Below are 19267 nucleotides of genomic sequence, written 5' to 3' on the forward strand. Positions count from 1 at the left end.
GTCCAGGACTTGGGGGTCCCCTGGGGGGTGATGGGGAAGGGATCCGGCATCTGGGGGTCTTTGGGGGGCAATAGGGAAGGGGTCCAGGAGTTGGGGGTCCCCTGGGGGGTGATGGGGAAGGGCTCCGGGATCTGGGGGTCCCCTGGGGGGGCGATGGGGAAGGGGTCTGGGGGTCCCTTGGGGGGGCCATGGGGAAGGGATCCGGCATCTGGGGGTCTTTGGGGGCAATGGGGAAGGGGTCCAGGACTTGGGGGTCCCTTGGTGGGGGGCGACGGGGAAGGTTGCCCCCCCTCCAGCTCCCCCCCTTTTTTCCCCCCCCCCCAGCATCAAGCGCAGCAACTGCTACATGGTGTGGGGGGGGGAGTTCGCCAGCGCCACGCAGCAGGCGCGGGTCAGCCACGCCGACCTGGTCATCGGTTGCCTGGTGGACCTGGCCACCGGCCTCATGACCTTCACCGCCAACGGCAAGGAGATCAACACCTTCTTCCAGGTGGGGTGGACCCACCTCTCCAGAGGTCTCGGGGTGGGGGGGGGTGGGTTTCCTCCCCCCGCGCCGGAGGCTTGGCAGCTCCCTCCGCCGGTCTCAGCGGTTTCGCCCACCTAGGTGGAACCCAACACCAAACTCTTCCCGGCCGTCTTCGCCCTCCCCACCAGCCAGAACGTCATCCAGTTCGAGTTGGGCAAGCTCAAGGTGAGCGGGACCCGCCTCGGGGGTCCAGCCCGGGTCACCCTTAGTGGGGGTAGGAGGGTCTGTGGGGAGACGGTGGGGTCTACGGGGTGGACCAAGGAGAAGCTGGGCCCCTGGAGATAGCGGGGGTCTACGGAGGGCTCTTGGGGTCTATCAAGTAGACCAAGGAGGACCTGGACCCCTGGAGACAATGGGGGTCTACGGAGGGCTCTTGGGGTCTATCAAGTAGACCAAGGAGGACCTGGACCCCTGGAGACAGTGTGGGGGTCTACAGAGGGTTCTTGGGGTCCATGGGGTGGACCAAGGAGCGCCTGGAGACAGTGGAGGTCTGCGGAGGGTTCTTGGGGTCCATGGGGTGGACCAAGGAGCACCTGGAGATAGTGGGGGTCTGCGGAGGGTTCTTGGGGTCCGTGGGGTGGACCAAGGAGCACCTGGAGATAGTGGGGGTCTACGGAGGGTTCTTGAGGTCCATGGGGTGGACCAAGGAGCACCTGGAGATAGTGGGGGTCTACGGAGGGTTCTTGAGGTCCGTGGGGTGGACCAAGGAGCACCTGGAGATAGTGGGGGTCTACGGAGGGTTCTTGAGGTCCATGGGGTGGACCAAGGAGCACCTGGAGATAGTGGGGGTCTGCGGAGGGTTCTTGGGGTCCATGGGGTGGACCAAGGAGCACCTGGAGACAGTGGGGGTCTGCGGAGAGCTCTTGGGGTCCATGGGGTGGACCAAGGAGCACCTGGAGTCAGTGGGGGTCTGCGGAGGGTTCTTGGGGTCCGTGGGGTGGACCAAGGATCACCTGGAGTCAGTGGGGGTCTGCGGAGGGTTCTTGGGGTCCGTGGGGTGGACCAAGGAGAACCTGGACTCCTGGGGCTTGTGGGGATCTCTGTGGGGGTCTTGGGGTCTATAGGATGAGCCAAGGAGCACCTGGGCCCCTGGGGGTCGTAGGGGTCTGCGGAGGGTTCTTGGGGTCCATGGGGTGGACCAAGGAGCACCTGGAGACAGTGTGGGTGTCTACGGAGGGTTCTTGGGGTCCGTGGGGTGGACCAAGGAGCACCTGGAGACAGCGGGGGTCTACGGAGGGTTCTTGGGGCGCGTGGGGTGGACCAAGGAGCACCTGGAGTCAGTGGGGGTCTGCGGAGGGTTCTTGGGGTCCGTGGGGTGGACCAAGGATCACCTGGAGTCAGTGGGGGTCTACGGAGGGTTCTTGGGGTCTGTGGGGTGGACCAAGGAGAACGTGGACCCCTGGGGCTTGTGGGGATCTCTGTGGGGGTCTTGGGGTCTATAGGATGAGCCAAGGAGCACCTGGGCCCCTGGGGGTTGTAGGGGTCTACGGAGGGTTCTTGGGGTCCATGGGGTGGACCAAGGTGCACCTGGAGATAGTGGGGGTCTACGGAGGGTTCTTGGGGCCTGTGGGGTGGACCAAGGAGCATCTGGAGATAGTGGGGGTCTACGGAGGGTTCTTGAGGTCCATGGGGTGGATCAAGGAGCACATGGAGTCAGTGGGGGTCTGCGGAGGGTTCTTGGGGTCCGTGGGGTGGACCAAGGAGCACCTGGAGTCAGTGGGGGTCTGCGGAGAGCTCTTGGGGTCCATGGGGTGGACCAAGGAGAACCTGGACTCCTGGGGCTTGTGGGGATCTCTGTGGGGGTCTTGGGGTCTATAGGATGAGCCAAGGAGCACCTGGGCCCCTGGGGGTTGTAGGGGTCTACGAAGGGCTCTTGGGGTCCATGGGGTGGACCAAGGAGAACGTGGACCCCTGGGAGTGGCGGGGGTCTTGGGGGGCGTTCTTGGTGGCTACAAGATGGACCAAGGAGCAGGTGGATCTCTGGGGATGGTGGGGGTCTCTGGGGGGCAGCAGGCATGCCGGATGCCCGGGTGTCCCCCCCCGCCGCCCCCCCGTCTCACGCCCCACCCCGCGTCCCCACAGAACATCATGCCCATCTCGGCCGCCATGTTCAGCAGCGAGCGGAAGAACCCGGAGCCGCAGTGCCCGCCGCGCTTGGTCATCCAGCATTTGACGCCCGTCACCTGGAGCCGCATGCCCAACGAGTTCCTGGCCGTGGACACCACCCGCCTGAGCGAGCGGCAGGGCTGGATGGTGGAGTGCAACGAGCCCCTCGTCATGATGGCCCTCCACATCCCCGAGGAGAACAGGTCCGCGACCCCCGGCCTCCCCCGGCGCCCCCATCCCTGCCCCAGGGGACCCCAACGGCTTGGTCTCCTGGCCCCAGGGGACCCCGGTGTCCTGGTGGCCTGCCCAAGGGGACCGAGGTGTCCTTCCCCCAGGAGACCCTGACATCTTGCCCCGGGGCACCCTTGGCGTCACGGCCCAGGGGACCCGCGTGTCCTACGGCCAGGGGACCCTGAGGTGTCCCAGCCCCCGGGGACCCTGGTGTTGTGTCCTATTTCCTGGGCACCCAGAGGCTCGGTCCCCAGGAGACCTTGGTGGCAAGTCCCCAGGGGCCCCATCTCCAGGAGACCCGGATGCCATGTCCCCAGGGGTCCATTCCCAGGAGACCCAGGGGCCCCATCCCCAGGAGACCTTGATGCCGTGTCCCCTTGAGTCTCATCCTTGAGGGACCCAGGGGTCCCGTCCCCAGGAGTCCTAGGATGTCATGTCCCCTTGAGTCCCATCCCCAGGAGACCTTGATGCCGTGTCCCCTTGAGTCCCATCCCCAGGGGACCTGGGTGTCGTGTCCCCTCGAGTCCCGTCCTTGAGGGACCCAGGTGTCCCATCCCCAGGAGACCCAGGAGTCCCATCTCCAGGAGACCTTGATGCCGTGTCCCCTTGAGTGCCATCCCCAGGGGACCTGGGTGTCGTGTTCCCTTGAGTCCCATCCCCCAGGAGACCAAGGGGTCTCATTGCCAGGGGACCTGGGAGTTGTGTCCCCTTGAGTCCCGTCCTTGAGGGACCCAGGGGTCCTATCCCCAGGAGTCCTAGGATGTCATGTCCCCTTGAGTCCCATCTCCAGGGGACCTTGATGCCGTGTCCCCTTGAGTCCCATCCCCAGGGGACCTGGGTGTCGTGTCCCCTTCAGTCCTGTCCCTGAGGGACCCAGGGGTCCCATCCCCAGGAGACCTTGATGCCGTGTCCTCTTGAGTCCCATCCTTAGGAGACCCAAGAGTCCCATTCCCAGGAAACCTGGGTGTCACATTCCCAGGAGACCTAGGTCTTGTGTCCCCTTGGGTCCTATCCTTGGGAGACCCAGGACTTCCATCCCCAGGAGACCTGAGTGTCGTGTCCCCTTGAGTCCCGTCCTTGAGGGACCCAGGACTTCCATCCTCAGAGGACGTGGGTGTCGTGTCCCCTTGAGTCCCATCCTTGGGGGATCCAGGTGTCCCATCCCCAGGAGTCCTAGGATGTCATGTCCCCCTGGGTCCCATCTCCAGGAGACCTTGGTGCTGTGTCCCCTTGAGTCCCATCCCCAGAGGTCCTGGGTGTCGTGTCCCCTTGAGTCCCGTCCTTGAGGGACCCAGGGGTCCCATTCCCAGCAGTCCTAGGATGTCATGTCCCCTTGAGTCCCATCCCCAGGGGACCTGGGTGTCGTGTCCCCTCGAGTCCCATCCTTGAGGGACCCAGGTGTCCCATCCCCAGGAGACCCAGGGGTCCCATCTCCAGGAGACCTTGATGCCGTGTCCCCTTGAGTCCCATCCCCAGAGGACCTGGGTGTCGTGTGCCCTTGAGTCCCGTCCTTGAGGGACCCAGGTGTCCCATCCCCAGGAGACCCAGGAGTCCCATCTCCAGGAGACCTTGATGCCGTGTCCTCTTGAGTCCCATCCCCAGGAGACCTTGATGCCGTGTCCTCTTGAGTCCCATCCTTAGGAGACCCAAGAGTCCCATTCCCAGGAAACCTGGGTGTCACATTCCCAGGAGACCTAGGTCTTGTGTCCCCTTGGGTCCTATCCTTGGGAGACCCAGGACTTCCATCCCCAGGAGACCTGAGTGTCGTGTCCCCTTGAGTGCCATCCTTGAGGGACCCAGGACTTCCATCCTCAGAGGACGTGGGTGTCGTGTCCCCTTGAGTCCCATCCTTGGGGGATCCAGGTGTCCCATCCCCAGGAGTCCTAGGATGTCATGTCCCCCTGGGTCCCATCTGCAGGAGACCTTGGTGCTGTGTCCCCTTGGGTTCCCTCCCCAGGGGACCTGGTAGTCTTGTCCCCTTGAGTCCCATCCTTGAGGGACCTAGGGGTCCGAGACCCAGGAGTCCCATCCCCAGGGGACCTGGGTGTCGTGTCCCCTCGAGTCCCGTCCTTGAGGGACCCAGGTGTCCCATCCCCAGCAGTCCTAGGATGTCATGTCCCCCTGGGTCCCATCTCCAGGAGACCTTGATGCTGTGTCCCCTTGAGTCCCATCCCCAGGGGACCTGGGTGTCGTGTCCCCTTGAGTTCCATCCTTGAGAGACCTAGGGGTCCGAGACCCAGGAGTCCCATCCCCAGGGGACCTGGGTGTCGTGTCCCCTCGAGTCCCGTCCTTGAGGGACCCAGGTGTCCCATCCCCAGGAGTCCTAGGATGTCATGTCCCCCTGGGTCCCATCTCCAGGAGACCCTGATGCCGTGTCCCCTTGAGTCCCATCCTTGAGGGACCCAGGACTTCCATCCCCAGGGGTCCTGGGTGTCGTGTCCCCTCGAGTCTCGTCCTTGAGGGACCCAGGGGTCCCGTCCCCAGGAGACCCAGGGGTCCCACCCCCGGCTGACCCAGGCGTCCGGCGCTGACCCCCCAGGTCTCTCCCCCTCCCCGACCCCCAGGTGCATCGACATCATGGAGCTGTCGGAGCGGTCGGACCTTCTGCGTTTCCAGTGGCACACGCTGAAGCTCTACTGCGCCGTCTGCGCCCTGGGCAACAACCGGGTGGCCCACGCTCTCTGCAGCCACGTGGACCAGGCCCAGCTCCTCTTCGCCATCGAGAGCCCCGAGCTGCCGGGCCCCCTGCGGGCCGGCTACTACGACCTGCTGCTGGCCATGCACCTGGACGCCGCCCAACGCGCCCGCGCCTCCATGAGCGCCGAGTTCATCATCCCCATGACCGAAGCCACCAAGAGCATCACCCTCTTCCCCGACGGGGGGAGAGCCCCCGGCCCCCCCGGCGTGGGTCCCAGCGCCTGTTTGCGACCCCAACCCCATTTCGCCGAACCCTGTTTCATCTTGGCGGCCGGCGGCGGGCGGGCGCCGCTGGCCCCCAGCATCCCCTTGGGGGCTTTGGGGGCGCGGGCCATCAGGATGCTGGAGGAGGCGGTGGCCGGGGGGGGACCCCACGCCCGGGACCCCGTGGGCGGCAGCGTGGAGTTCCAGCTGGTGCCGGTCCTGAAGCTGGTGTCGGCGCTGCTGGCCGTGGGCGCGCTGGGGGACGGCGACGTGCGTCGCATCCTCCGCATGATCGAGCCCAGGGTTTTCGGGGAGCCCCGGCGGGACCCCCCGGGCGACGGCGAGGGGGAGGAAGAGGAGGAGGCGCGGAAGAAGGCCATCGAGGCGGGGGAGATGGAGGAGGAGGAGGAGGAAGAGGAGAAGGAGGAGGAGGAGGAGGAGGAGGAAGGGCTGGAGGAAGGGCTGCTGCAGATGAAGCTGCCGGAGTCGGTCAAGCTGCAGGTGAGGGGACCCTCCCCGGGGGGGTGTCACAGCCTCGGGGGGCCCATGTCCCCTCCCCGGGGTCTCTGTCCCTGTGTCCCCTCCCCGTGTCCGCTCCCTGGGGTCCCCTGTCCCAGTCTTTGTCCCTGTGTCCCCTCCCTGGGGTCCCTGTCCCCATGTCCCCTCTCCACGTCCCCTCCCTGGGGTCCTTGTCCCCATCTTCCCTCCCTGGGGTCCCCTGTCCCCATGTCCCCTCCCCATGTCCCCTCCCTGGGGTCCCTGTCCCCATGTCCCCTCCCCACATCCCCTCCCTGGGGTCCTTGTCCCCATGTCCCCTCCCCGTGTCCCTTCCCTGGGGTCCTTGTCCCCATGTCCCTTCCCTATGTCCCCTCCCTGGGGTCTCCTGTCCCCGTCTTCCCTCCCCGTGTCCCCTCCCTGGGGTCCCTGTCCCAGTCTCTGTCCCCATGTCCCCTCCCTGTGTCCCCTCCCTGGGGTCCTTGTCCCCGTGTCCCCTCCCCGTGTCCCTGTGTCCTCTCCTCATGTCCCCTCCCTGGCGTCCCTGTCCCCATGTCCCCTCCCCGTGTCCCCTCCCTGGGGTCCTTGTCCCAGTCTCTGTCCCCATGTCCCCTCCCCACGTCCCCTCCCTGGGGTCCTTGTCCCCATGTCCCCTCCCCGTGCCCCCTCCCTGGGGTCCTTGTCCCCATGTCCCCTCCCCGTGCCCCCTCCCTGGGGTCTTTGTCCCCATCTTCCCTCCCTGGGGTCCTTGTCCCCATGTCCCTTCCCTACGTCCCCTCCCTGGCGTCCCTGTCCCTGTGTCCTCTCCCCGTGTCCCCTCCCTGGTGTCCCTGTCCTAGTCTCTGTCCCCATGTCCCCTCCCCGGGGTCCCCTGTCCCAGTCTCTGTCCCTGTGTCCCCTCCCTGGGGTCCCTGTCCCCATGTCCCCTCTCCATGTCCCCTCCCTGGTGTCTTTGTCCCCATCTTCCCTCCCTGGGGTCCCTGTCCCCATGTCCCCTCCCCATATCCCGTCCCTGGGGTCCTTGTCCCCGTCTTCCCTCCCCATGTCCCTTCCTGGGGTCCCTGTCCCAGTCTCTGTCCCCATGTCCCCTCCCCACGTCCCCTCCCTGGGGTCCTTGTCCCCATGTCCCCTCCCTGTGTCCCTTCCCTGGGATCTCTGTCCCCACATCCCCTCCCCATGTCCCTTCCCTGGGGTCCCTGTCCCCATGTCCCCTCCCCATATCCCGTCCCTGGGGTCCTTGTCCCCGTCTTCCCTCCCCATGTCCCTTCCTGGGGTCCCTGTCCCAGTCTCTGTCCCCATGTCCCCCCCCCGTGTCCCCTCCCTGGGGTCCTTGTCCCCATGTCCCCCCCCGTGTCCCCTCCCTGGGGTCCTTGTCCCCATCTTCCCTCCCCATGTCCCCCCCCCCCCGTGTCCTTTCCCTGGGGTCCTTGTCCCCTCCCTGGGGTCCCATGTCCCCTCCACATGTCCCCCCCTGGGCTCCCTGTCCCCATGTCCCCTCCCCACGTCCCCTCCCTGGGGTCCTTGTCCCCATCTTCCCTCCCCGTGTCCCTTCCCTGTGTCCCTCCCTGTGCTCCCTGTCCCCATGTCCCCTCCCCACGTCCCCTCCCTGGGGTCCCTGTCCCCATGTCCCCTCCCCACGTCCCCTCCCTGGGGTCCTTGTCCCCACGTCCCCTCCCCGTGTCCCCTCCCTGGCGTCCCTGTCCCAGCCTCTGTCCCCATGTCCCCTCCCCACATCCCCTCCCTGGGGTCCTTGTCCCCATGTCCCCTCCCCACGTCCCCTCCCTGGGGTCCCTGTCCCCACGTCCCCTTCCCACGTCCCCTCCCTGGGGTCCTCGTCCCCATCTTCCCTCCCCGTGTCCCTTCCCTGTGTCCCTCCCTGGGCTCCCTGTCCCCACGTCCCCTCCCTGGGCTGCCTGTCCCCACGTCCCCTCGGGGACCCGCGCGTCCCCGTCCCCCACTGACGCCGGGGGGGCAGATGTGCAACCTGCTGCAGTACTTCTGCGAGCGGGAGCTGCAGCACCGCGTGGAGGCCATCGTGGCCTTCTCCGAGCGCCACGTGGAGCGGCTGCAGCGCGACCAGCGCCGGCGCTACGGGCAGCTGATGCGGGCGCTCACCATGTCGGCCGCCGAGACCGCCCGGCGCACCCGCGAGTTCCGCTCGCCCCCCCAGGAGCAGGTGCGAGGGGGCGGCCGCCCAGAGGGGACGTCCGTGGGGACGGGCACGGGGAGCGGGGACAGCCACGGGGACATCCGTTGGGGACGGGCGTGGGGACATGGGGACACCCAGGGGGACATCCGTGGGGACAGGCACGGGGAGCAGGGACGCATGTGGGGATGGGCATGGGGACATGGGGACACCCACGGGGACGTCTGTGGGGACAGGCACGGGGAGCGGGGACAGCCATGGGGACAGACATAGGGACATGGGGACACCCACGGGGACATCTGTGGGGATGGGCATGGGGACACCCATGAGGGTGGGCATGGGGACGTGCATAGAGAGCGGGGACAGCCATGGGGACGGGCACGGGGAGCGGGGACAGCCATGGGGACATCCATGGGGATGGACGTGGGGACATGGGGACGCCCATGGGGACGTCTGTGGGGACAGGCATGGGGAGCGGGGACAGCCATGGGGACAGACATAGGGACATGGGGACACCCAGGGGGACATCCCTGGGGACAGGCACGGGGAGCGGGGACGCAGGTGGGGACAGGCATGGGGACACCCACGGGGACGTCTGTGGGGACAGGCATGGGGAGCAGGGATACACATGGTACACGTGGGGACGGGCGTGGGGACATGGGGACACCCACAGGGATGTCCGTGGGGACGGGCACAGGGAGCAGGGACACACGTGGGGATGGGCATGGGGACATGGGGACACCCACAGGGACGTCTGTGGGGATGGGCATGGGGAATGGGGACAGCCATGGGGACATCCGTTGGGGACGGGCGTGGGGACATGGGGACACCCACGGGGATCTCTATGGGGATGGGCACAGGGAGCAGAGACAGCCATGGGGACATCCGTGGGGACGGGCGTGGGGACATGGGGATGCCCACGGGGACGTCTGTGGGGACGGGCACGGGGAGCGGGGACAGCCATGGGGACATCCATTGGGGACGGGCGTGGGGACATGGGGACGCCCACGGGGACGTCTGTGGGGACAGGCACGGGGAGCGGGGACAGCCATGGGGACAGACATAGGGACATGGGGACACCCAGGGGGACATCCCTGGGGACAGGCACGGGGAGCGGGGACGCAGGTGGGGACAGGCATGGGGACACCCACGGGGACGTCTGTGGGGACAGGCATGGGGAGCAGGGATACACATGGTACACGTGGGGACGGGCGTGGGGACATGGGGACACCCACAGGGATGTCCGTGGGGACGGGCACAGGGAGCAGGGACAGCCATGGGGACATCCGTGGGGATGGGCATGGGGACATGGGGACACCCACGGGGACGTCTGTGGGGATGGGCACAGGGAGCGTGGACAGCCACGGGGACATCCGTGGGGACATGGGGACACCCACAGGGACATCTGTGGGGACGGGCATGGGGACACCCATGAGGGTGGGCATGGGGACGTGCATGGAGAGCGGGGACAGCCATGGGGACGTGCGTGGGGAGTGGGGACAGCCACGGGGACATCTGTGGGGATGGACGTGGGGACATGGGGACGCCCACGGGGACGTTTGTGGGGACGGGCATGGGGACACCCAGGAGGGTGGGCATGGGGACGAGCATGAAGAGCGGGGACAGCCATGGGGACATCCGTGGGGCTGGGTATGGGGATAGCCATGGTGACACCCATGGGGACGTGCACGGGGAGCGGGGACACCCATGGGGACATCCATGGGGAGCGGGGACACCCATGGGGACATCCATGGTGGTACCCATGGGGACGTGCATGGGGAGTGGGGACACGTGTGGGGACATCCATGGTGACACCCATGGGGATGTGCATGGGGAGCGGGGACACCCATGGGGACATCCATGGGGACGTGCATGGGGAGTGGGGACACCCATGGGGACATCCATGGGGATGTGCACGGGGAGCGGGGACACCCATGGGGACATCCATGGGGAGTGGGGACACCCATGGGGACATCCATGGGGACGTGCATGGGGAGTGGGGACACCCATGGGGACATCCATGGGGAGTGGGGACACCCATGGGGACATCCATGGGGATGTGCACGGGGAGCGGGGACACCCATGGGGACATCTATGGTGCCACCCATGGGGATGTGCATGGGGAGCGGGGACACACGTGGGGACATCCATGGGGATGTGCACGGGGAGTGGGGACATCCATGGTGACACCCATGGGGGTGTGCATGGGGACATCCATGGTGACACCCATGGGGACATCCATGGGGAGCGGGGACACCCATGGGGACATTATGGTGACACCCATGGGGATGTGCATGGGGAGCGGGGACACCCATGGGGACATCCATGGGGAGCGGGGACACCCATGGGGACATCCATGGTGGTACCCATGGGGACATCCATGGGGAGCGGGGACACCCATGGGGACATCTATGGTGCCACCTATGGGGATGTGCATGGGGACATCCATGGGGACACCCATGGGGACATCCATGGTGACACCCATGGGGATGTGCATGGGGAGCGGGGACACCCATGGGGACATCCATGGTGACACCCAGGGGGACATCCATGGGGAGTGGGGACACGCGTGGGGGCACCCATGGTGCCACCCATGGGGACGTGCGTGGGGAGCGGGGACACGCGTGGCGACGGGCATGGGGCCACCCCCGTGGGGACGCGGGTGTAGGGGCCGGGGGCCAGGCGGGGGAGCGCAGGGGGGGGGGGGGTGTGACGGTGTGGGGCCGGGTCCCGCTGACCCCCGGGGGGTCCCCGCCGCGTCCCCTCCCCAGATCAACATGCTGCTGCAGTACAAGGCGGGGGCGGAGGAGGAGGAGTGTCCGGTGCCCGAGGACATTCGCGACGAGCTCCTCGACTTCCACAACGACCTGCTGGCCCACTGCGGTGAGACGGGGACCCCCCCCCGGGCCTGGGGACCCCCGGGGTGTGGGGGCTTCCACCAAGAGACCCCCCAGGAACCCCCATCCTGGGACCCCCGGGACCCCCAGGGCATAGGGACCCCCATCCTGGGACCTCTGGGACCCCCAGGGCATGGGGACCCCCATCCTGGGACCCCCGGGACCCCCAGGGCATGGGGACCCCCATCCAGGGACCTCTGGGACCCCCAGGGCGTGGGGGCTTCCACCAAGGGACCCCCCAGGAACCCCCATCCTGGGACCCCCGGGACCCCCAGGGCATAGGGACCCCCATCCTGGGACCCCCGGGACCCCCAGGGCATGGGGACCCCCATCCAGGGACCTCTGGGACCCCCAGGGCGTGGGGGCTTCCACCAAGGGACCCCCCAGGAACCCCCATCCTGGGACCCGGGGGACCCCCAGGGCATAGGGACCCCCATCCAGGGACCTCTGGGACCCCCATCCTGGGACCCCCGGGACGCCCAGGGCATGGGGACCCCCATCCTGGGACCTCTGGGACCCCCAGGGCGTGGGGGCTTCCACCAAGGGACCCCCAGGAACCCCCATCCTGGGACCTTGGGGACCCCCAGGGCATGGGGACCCCCATCCTGGGACCTCTGGGACCCCCATCCTGGGACCTCCGGGACCCCCAGGGCATGGGGACCCCCATCCAGGGACCTCTGGGACCCCCAGGGCGTGGGGGCTTCCACCAAGGGACCCCCGGGATCCCCATCCTGGGACCTTGGGGACCCCCAGGGCATGGGGACCCCCATCCAGGGATCTCTGGGACCCCCATCCTGGGACCCCCGGGACCCCCAGGGCATAGGGACCCCCATCCAGGGACCTCTGGGACCCGGGGGACCCCCAAGACATGGGGGCTTCCACCAAGGGACCCCCGGGACCCCCATCCAGGGACCCGGGGGGCCCCCAGGGCATAGGGACCCCCATCCAGGGACCTCTGGGACCCCCAGGGCATGGGGGCTTCCACCAAGGGACCGCCGGGGACCTCGGGGACCCCCATCCTGGGACCCCCAGGGCACAGGTGCTTCCACGAAGGGACCCCCGGGACCCCCACCCGGGGACCTTGGGGACCCCCAGGGCATGGGAGCTTCCACCAGGGGACCCCCAGGAGCCCCCATCCTGGGACCCCCGGGACCCCCAGGGCATGGGGACCCCCATCCAGGGACCTCTGGGACCCGGGGGACCCCCAAGACATGGGGGCTTCCACCAAGGGACCCCCGGGACCCACATCCTGGGACCCGGGGGGCCCCCAGGGCATAGGGACCCCCGTCCAGGGACCCCCGGGACCCCCAGGGCATAGGGACCCCCATCCTGGGACCCCAAGGGCACGGGGGCTTCCACCAAGGGACCCCCGGGACCCCCATCCTGGGACCTCGGGGACCCCCAGGGCATGGGGGCTTCCACCAAGGGACCCCCACCCGGGGACCTCGGGGACCCCCACCTTTTGGGGCCATGGGGACCCCCCCATGGTGACGTGCCCCCCCCCCCGGTCCGTGCCCCCCAGGCATCGAGCTGGCGGGCGAGGAGGAGGAGGAGGCCGAGGAGACGACGCTGCGGCAGCGGCTGCTGGGGCTGGTGCAGAAGGTGGGGGGGCTCCGGGGGACGGCGGCGCAGGAGGAGCCACCCCCCGAGGAGCCCCCGGTGCCCAGTGAGGGGGGGGACATGGGGGGCGGGATGGGGTGGCCCCAGGGTCCCCGCTTGGCTGTCCCCAGGGCACGGCCGGGCTGTCCCCAAGGCGTTGGCCAGGTTGTCCCCAAGGTGCCAACTAAGGTTGTCCCCAAGACGTTGGCCAGGTTGTCCCCAAGGCGTTGGCCAAGCTGTCCCCAGGGTGTTGGCCAAACTGTCCCCAAGGTGTTGGCCAAGCTGTCCCCAAGGTGCCAACTAAGGTTGTCCTCAAGGTGTTGGCCAGGTTGTCCCCAAGATGCCAACCAAGCTGTCCCCAAGACGCTGGCCAAGCTGTCCCCATGGTGTTGGCCAAGCTGTCCCCAAGGCACGGCCAACTAAGATGTCCCCAAGACGTTGGCCAAGCTGTCCCCAAGGCACGGCCAACTAAGATGTCCCCAAGACGATGGCCAAGCTGTCCCCAAGGTGCCAACTAAGGCTGTCCCCAGGACGTTGGCCAAGCTGTCCCCAAGGAGCCAACTAAGGTTGTCCCCAAGATGCTGGCCAAGCTGTCCCCAAGGTTTTGGCCAAGCTGTCCCCAAGGTGCCAACTAGGGTTGTCCCCAGGACATTGGCCAAACTGTCCCCAAAGTGCCAACTAGGGTGTCCCCAAGACGCTGGCCAAGCTGTCCCCAAGGCACGGCCAACTAAGATGTCCCCAAGACGTTGGCCAGGCTGTCCCCAAGGTGCCAACTAGGGTGTCCCCAAGATGTTGGCCAAGCTGTCCCCAAGGTATGGCCAACTAAGCTGTCCCCAAGACGTTGGCCAAGCTGCCCCCAAGGTGCCAACTAGGGTGTCCCCAAGATGTTGGCCAAGCTGTCCCCAAGGCACGGCCAACTAAGATGTCCCTAAGACGTTGGCCAAGCTGTCCCCAAGACGTTGGCCAAGCTGTCCCCAAGGTGCCAACTAAGGCTGTCCCCAGGACATTGGCCAAGCTGTCCCCAAGGAGCCAACTAAGGTTGTCCCCAAGACGCTGACCAAGCTGTCCCCAAGGTTTTGGCCAAGCCGTCGCCAAGGTGCCAACTAGGGTTGTCCCCAGGACATTGGCCAAACTGTCCCCAAAGTGCCAACTAGGGTGTCCCCAAGACGTTGGCCAAGCTGTCCCCAAGGCACGGCCAACTAAGCTGTCCCCAAGACGTTGGCCAAGCTGTCCCCAAGGTGCCAACTAGGGTGTCCCCAAGGTGTTGGCCAGGTTGTCCCCAAGACGTTGGCCAAGCTGTCCCCAAGGTGCCAACTAGGGTGTCCCCAAGACGTTGCCCAAGCTGTCCCCAAGGTATGGCCAACTAAGCTGTCCCCAAGACGTTGGCCAAGCTGTCCCCAAGGTGCCGCCCAGGCTGTCCCCGAGGCGTCCCCGAGCCCCCCGCCTGCCCCGTCCCCAGGCACGCTGCAGGAGCTGATCTCGCAGACGATGGTGCACTGGGCGCAGGAGTCCTTCATCCAGAGCCCCGAGCTGGTGCGCGCCATGTTCAGCCTCCTGCACCGCCAGTACGACGGACTGGGGGAACTGGTGCGCGCCCTCCCCAAGGCCTACACCATCAGCGCCCTCTCGGTGCCCGACACCGTCGCCCTCCTGGAGTGCCTGGGCCAGATCCGCTCCCTCCTCATCGTCCAGATGGGCCCCGAGGAGGAGAACCTCATGATCCAGAGCATCGGGTGGGCGCCCGCACCCTGCCCCGGCCACCCCGCGTCACCCCCGGCCACCCCGCGTCACCCCCCGGGCACCTCGTGTCACCCCCAGGCTCCTTGTGTCACCCCCGGGCACCCCTTGTGTGCCCTCTGGGCATCCCACGTCACCCCCGGGCACCCCGTGTCACCCCCTGGGCGCCCTTTGTGTCAACCCCAGGCTCCTTGTGTCCCCCCGTGTCACCCCTGGGCTCCTTGTGTCCCCTTTGGGCATCCCACGTCACCCCCAGGCTCCTTGTGTCACCCCTGGGCACCCCGCATCACTCCCGGGCACCTCGTGTCACCCCCTGGGCACCTCGTGTCACCCCTGCGCACCCCTTGTGTCCCCTCTGGGCACCCCGCGTCATCCCTGGGCACCCCGTGTCACCCCCTGGGCACCCCTTATGTCACCCCCGGGCTCCTTGTGTCACCCCTGGGCACCCCTTGTGTCCCCTCTGGGCACCTCGTGTCACCCCCTGGGCACCCTTTGTGTCACCCCCAGGCTCCTTGTGTCACTCGCAGGCTCCTTGTGTCCCCTCTGGGCACCCCGCGTCATCCCCGGGCACCCCATGTCACCCCCTGGGCACCCTTTGTGTCACCCCCGGGCTCCTTGTGTCACTCGCAGGCTCCTTGTGTCCCCTCTGGGCACCCCGCGTCATCCCCGGGCACCCCATGTCACCCCCTGGGCACCTCGTGTCACCCTCGGGCTCCTTGTGTCACCCCTGGGCACCCCTTGTGTCACCCTCTGGGCACCTCGTGTCACCCCCTGGGCACCCCTTGTGTCACCCCCAGGCTCCTTGTGTCACCCCCTGGGCACCCTCAGGCTCCCTGTGTCACCCCCTGGGCACCTCATGTCACCCCCTGGGCACCCCTGGGCTCCTTGTGTCACCCCCTGGGCACCCCTTGTGTCACCCCCGGGCACCTCATGTCACCCTCGGGCTCCTTCTGTCACCCCCTGTGTCACCCCCGGGCTCCCTGTGTCACCCCCGGGCTCCTTGTGTCACCCCTGGGCACCCCTTGTGTCCCCTCTGGGCGCCCCCGTGTCCCCCCTTGTGTCCCCTGGGCACCCCCGTGACCCCCCCAGGCCCCCCATGTCCCTCCCTGGGCCCCCCACGTCCCCCCTTGTGTCCCCTGGGCACCCCCCTGTCCCCTCCCAGGCCCCCCGTATCCCTCCCTGGGTCCCCCCAGGCCCCCTGTGTCCCCCCTTGTGTCCCCTGGGCACCCCCGTGAGCCCCCCAGGCCCCCCATATCCCTCCCTGGGCCCCCCGTGTCCCCCCTTGTGTCCCCTGGGCACCCCCGTGACCCCCCCAGGCCCCCCATGTCCCTCCCTGGGCCCCCCACGTCCCCCCTTGTGTCCCCTGGGCTCCCCCATGTGCCCCCCCAGGCCCCCCATATCCCTCCCTGGGCCCCCCGTGTTCCCCCTTGTGTCCCCTGGGCACCCCCATGACCCCCCCAGGCCCCCCATGTCCCTCCCTGGGCCCCCCGTGTCCCCCCTTGTGTCCCCTGGGCACCCCGATGACCCCCCCAGGCCCCCCATATCCCTCCCTGGGTCCCCTCAGGCCCCCTGTGTCCCCCCTTGTGTCCCCTGGGCACCCCCATGACCCCCCCAGGCCCCCCATGTCCCTCCCTGGGCCCCCCACGTTCCCCCTTGTGTCCCCTGGGCACCCCCGTGACCCCCCCAGGCCCCCCATGTCCCTCCCTGGGCCCCCCACGTCCCCCCTTGTGTCCCCTGGGCTCCCCCATGTGCCCCCCCAGGCCCCCCATGTCCCTCCCTGGGTCCCCTCAGGCCCCCCGTGTCCCCCCTTGTGTCCCCTGGGCACCCCCATGCCCCCCCCCAGGCCCCCCATATCCCTCCCTGGCTCCCCCTGGGTGCCCCGCGTCCCCTCCCGGGGTCCGTCCCCCCCCCCCCCAAGCACCCCCTGATCTCCGTGTGTGTCCCCCCCCGTCCCCCCCGCCCCCGTTTTTCCTGCAGGAACATCATGAACAACAAGGTTTTCTACCAACACCCCAACCTGATGCGGGCGCTGGGGATGCACGAGACCGTCATGCAGGTCATGGTCAGCGTCCTGGGGGGCGGCGAGTCCAAGGTGAGCCCCCCCCCCTGCCCCCCGTCCCCCGTCCCCCCACCCCCCGCCGTGTCCCCTGACCCTCCTTTGCCGTCCGTGTGTGTGTCCCCCCCCCGCAGGAGATTCGCTTCCCCAAGATGGTGACCAACTGCTGCCGCTTCCTCTGCTACTTCTGCCGCATCAGCCGCCAGAACCAGCGCTCCATGTTCGACCACCTGGGCTACCTGCTGGAGAACAGCAGCATCGGCCTGGGTGAGCCGGCGCCCCCCCCGGCACCCCCCCGGCACCTCCTGTCACCTCCTGTCACCCCCCCGTCACCCCCCTGCCGCCCCTGCCCTGCCTGCCACCGGTGTCCCCCAGAGGGACGGGTCCCCTCCCGTCCTCTGCGTCCCCCATGTGGGACCCTGGGGGTCCCCGTCACCCCCCTGTCACCCCCCTCCACCTCCTGTCACCCCCTGTCACCTCCTGTCACCTCCCTGTCACCTTCTGCCACCCCCCTGTCACCCCCCTGCCACCCCTGCCCTGCCTGCCACCGGTGTCCCCCAGAGGGACGGGTCCCCTCCCGTCCTCTGCGTCCCCCATCTGGGACCCTGGGGGTCCCTGTCACCCCCCTGTCACCCCCCTCCACCTCCTGTCACTGCCCTGTCACCTCCCTGCCACCTTGTGTCACCCCCCTGCCACCTCTGCCCTGCCTGCCACCGGCGTCGCCCATAGGGATGGGTCCGCTCCCGTCCTCTGCGTCCCCCATCTGGGACCCTGGGGGTCCCCGTCACCTCCCTGTCACCCCCCTCCACCTCCTGTCACCCCCCTGTCACCTCCCTGCCACCCCGCTGTCACCTTCTGTCACCTTCTGTCACCCCCCTGCCGCCCCTGCCCTGCCTGCCACTGGTGTCCCCCAGAGGGATGGGTCCCCTCCCGTCCTCTGCGTCCCCCATCTGGGACCCTGGGGGTCCCCGTCACCCCCTGTCACCTCCCTCCACCTCCTGTCACCCCCCCGTCACCTCCCTGCCACCCCCCTGTCACCTTCTGTCACCCCCCTGTCATCCCCCTGCCACCCCTGCCCTGCCTGCCACCGGCGTCCCCCATAGGGATGGGTCCCCTCCCGTCCTCTGCGTCCCCCATCTGGGACCCTGGGGGTCCCCGGCACCTCGCTGTCACCCCCCTCCACCTCCTGTCACCCCCCTGTCACCTCCCTGCCACCCCCCTGTCACCTTGTGTCACCCCGTCACCCCCCTGCCACCCCTGCCCTGCCTGCCACCGGCGTCCCCCATAGGGATGGGTCCCCTCCCATCCTTTGCATCCCCCATCTGGGACCCTGGGGGTCCCCGGCACCCCTAAACTGGCACCCTGGAGTCCCTGTCACCCCCCTGCCACCCCCCCGTCACCCCCCTGCCACCCCCCTGCCACCAGCACCCCCCGGAGAGACGTGTCCCCCGGGGGTCCCCTCCCGTCCTCTGCGTCCCCAACCTGGCGCCCTGGGGGGGTCCCCGCACCCCCTGCTCCCGACCTTCCCCCCCTCCCCCCCCGCCCCCAACCCCCGCTGCCCCCCCCCCCCCCCCCAGGCCGTGTCCCCTCCCGGCGGCGGCTCACCCCGACCCCCCCCCAAAGGCATGCGGGGCTCGACCCCCCTGGACGTGGCGGCCGCCTCCGTCATCGACAACAACGAGCTGGCGCTGGCCCTCAAGGAGCAGGACCTGGAGAAGGTGGGGGGCGCCCTGGGGGCGAGGTCCCCGTGCGAGGTCCCCGTGCGAGGTCCTTGTGCGATGTCCCCGTGCGATGTCCCCGTGCGATGTCCCCATGCGATGTCCCCGTGCGAGGTCCCCGTGCGATGTCCTTGTGCGATGTCCCCGTCCGAGGTCCCCATGCGAGGTCCCCATGCGAGGTCCCCATGCGATGTCCCCGTGCGAGGTCCTTGTGCGAGGTCCTTGTGCGATGTCCCCGTCCGAGGTCCCCATGCGAGGTCCCCATGCGAGGTCCCCATGCGATGTCCCCGTGCGAGGTCCTTGTGCGAGGTCCTTGTGCGATGTCCCCGTCCGAGGTCCCCATGAGATGTCCCCGTCCGAGGTCCCCATGCAATGTCCCCATGCGAGGTCCCCATGCGAGGTCCCCGTCCGGTGTCCCCGTCCGGTGTCCTTGTGCGAGGTCCTTGTGCGATGTCCCCATGCGATGTCCCCGTCCGAGGTCCCCATGCGAGGTCCCTGTGCGATGTCCCCATGCGATGTCCCCATGCGATGTCCCCGTGCGAGGTCCCCGTCCGATGTCCCCGTGCGAGGTCCTTGTGCGAGGTCCCCGTGCGATGTCCCCGTGCGATGTCCCCGTGTGAGGTCCTTGTGCAAGGTCCCCCTGCAAGATCCCCATGTCGAGGTCCCCATGTTGAGGTCCCCGTGTTAAGACCCTTGTGCAAGGTCGCCGTGTCGAGGTCCCCGTGCGAGGTCCCCGTGTCGAGGTCCCCATTTTGAGATCCCCGTGTGAGATCCCCCGTGCGAGATCCCCATGTCGAGGTCCCCTGTGAGATCCCCGTGCGCGATCCCCATGTGAGACCCCCGTGTCGAGATCCC

The 19267-nt window shown here is 68.3% G+C and overlaps 1 protein-coding gene across 1 annotated transcript in view; it reads left to right on the forward strand.

Annotated features, from left to right (window-relative positions):
* LOC141737207 (ryanodine receptor 1-like) overlaps positions 1-18757 on the forward strand; it is a 60568-nt gene extending 41811 nt beyond the window's left edge. The window contains 11 exon segments of the mRNA XM_074571849.1: positions 325-490; positions 605-691; positions 2609-2835; positions 5428-6265; positions 8235-8435; positions 11177-11288; positions 12825-12968; positions 14361-14634; positions 16616-16730; positions 16829-16961; positions 18318-18757. Of these exon segments, the coding sequence (XP_074427950.1) occupies positions 325-490; positions 605-691; positions 2609-2835; positions 5428-6265; positions 8235-8435; positions 11177-11288; positions 12825-12968; positions 14361-14634; positions 16616-16730; positions 16829-16961; positions 18318-18757 (2737 nt within the window).
* Positions 18758-19267: the final 510 nt, after the last annotated feature.

This window comes from Larus michahellis, unplaced genomic scaffold (assembly GCF_964199755.1).
Source record: "Larus michahellis unplaced genomic scaffold, bLarMic1.1 SCAFFOLD_391, whole genome shotgun sequence".
NCBI lineage: Eukaryota > Metazoa > Chordata > Aves > Charadriiformes > Laridae > Larus > Larus michahellis.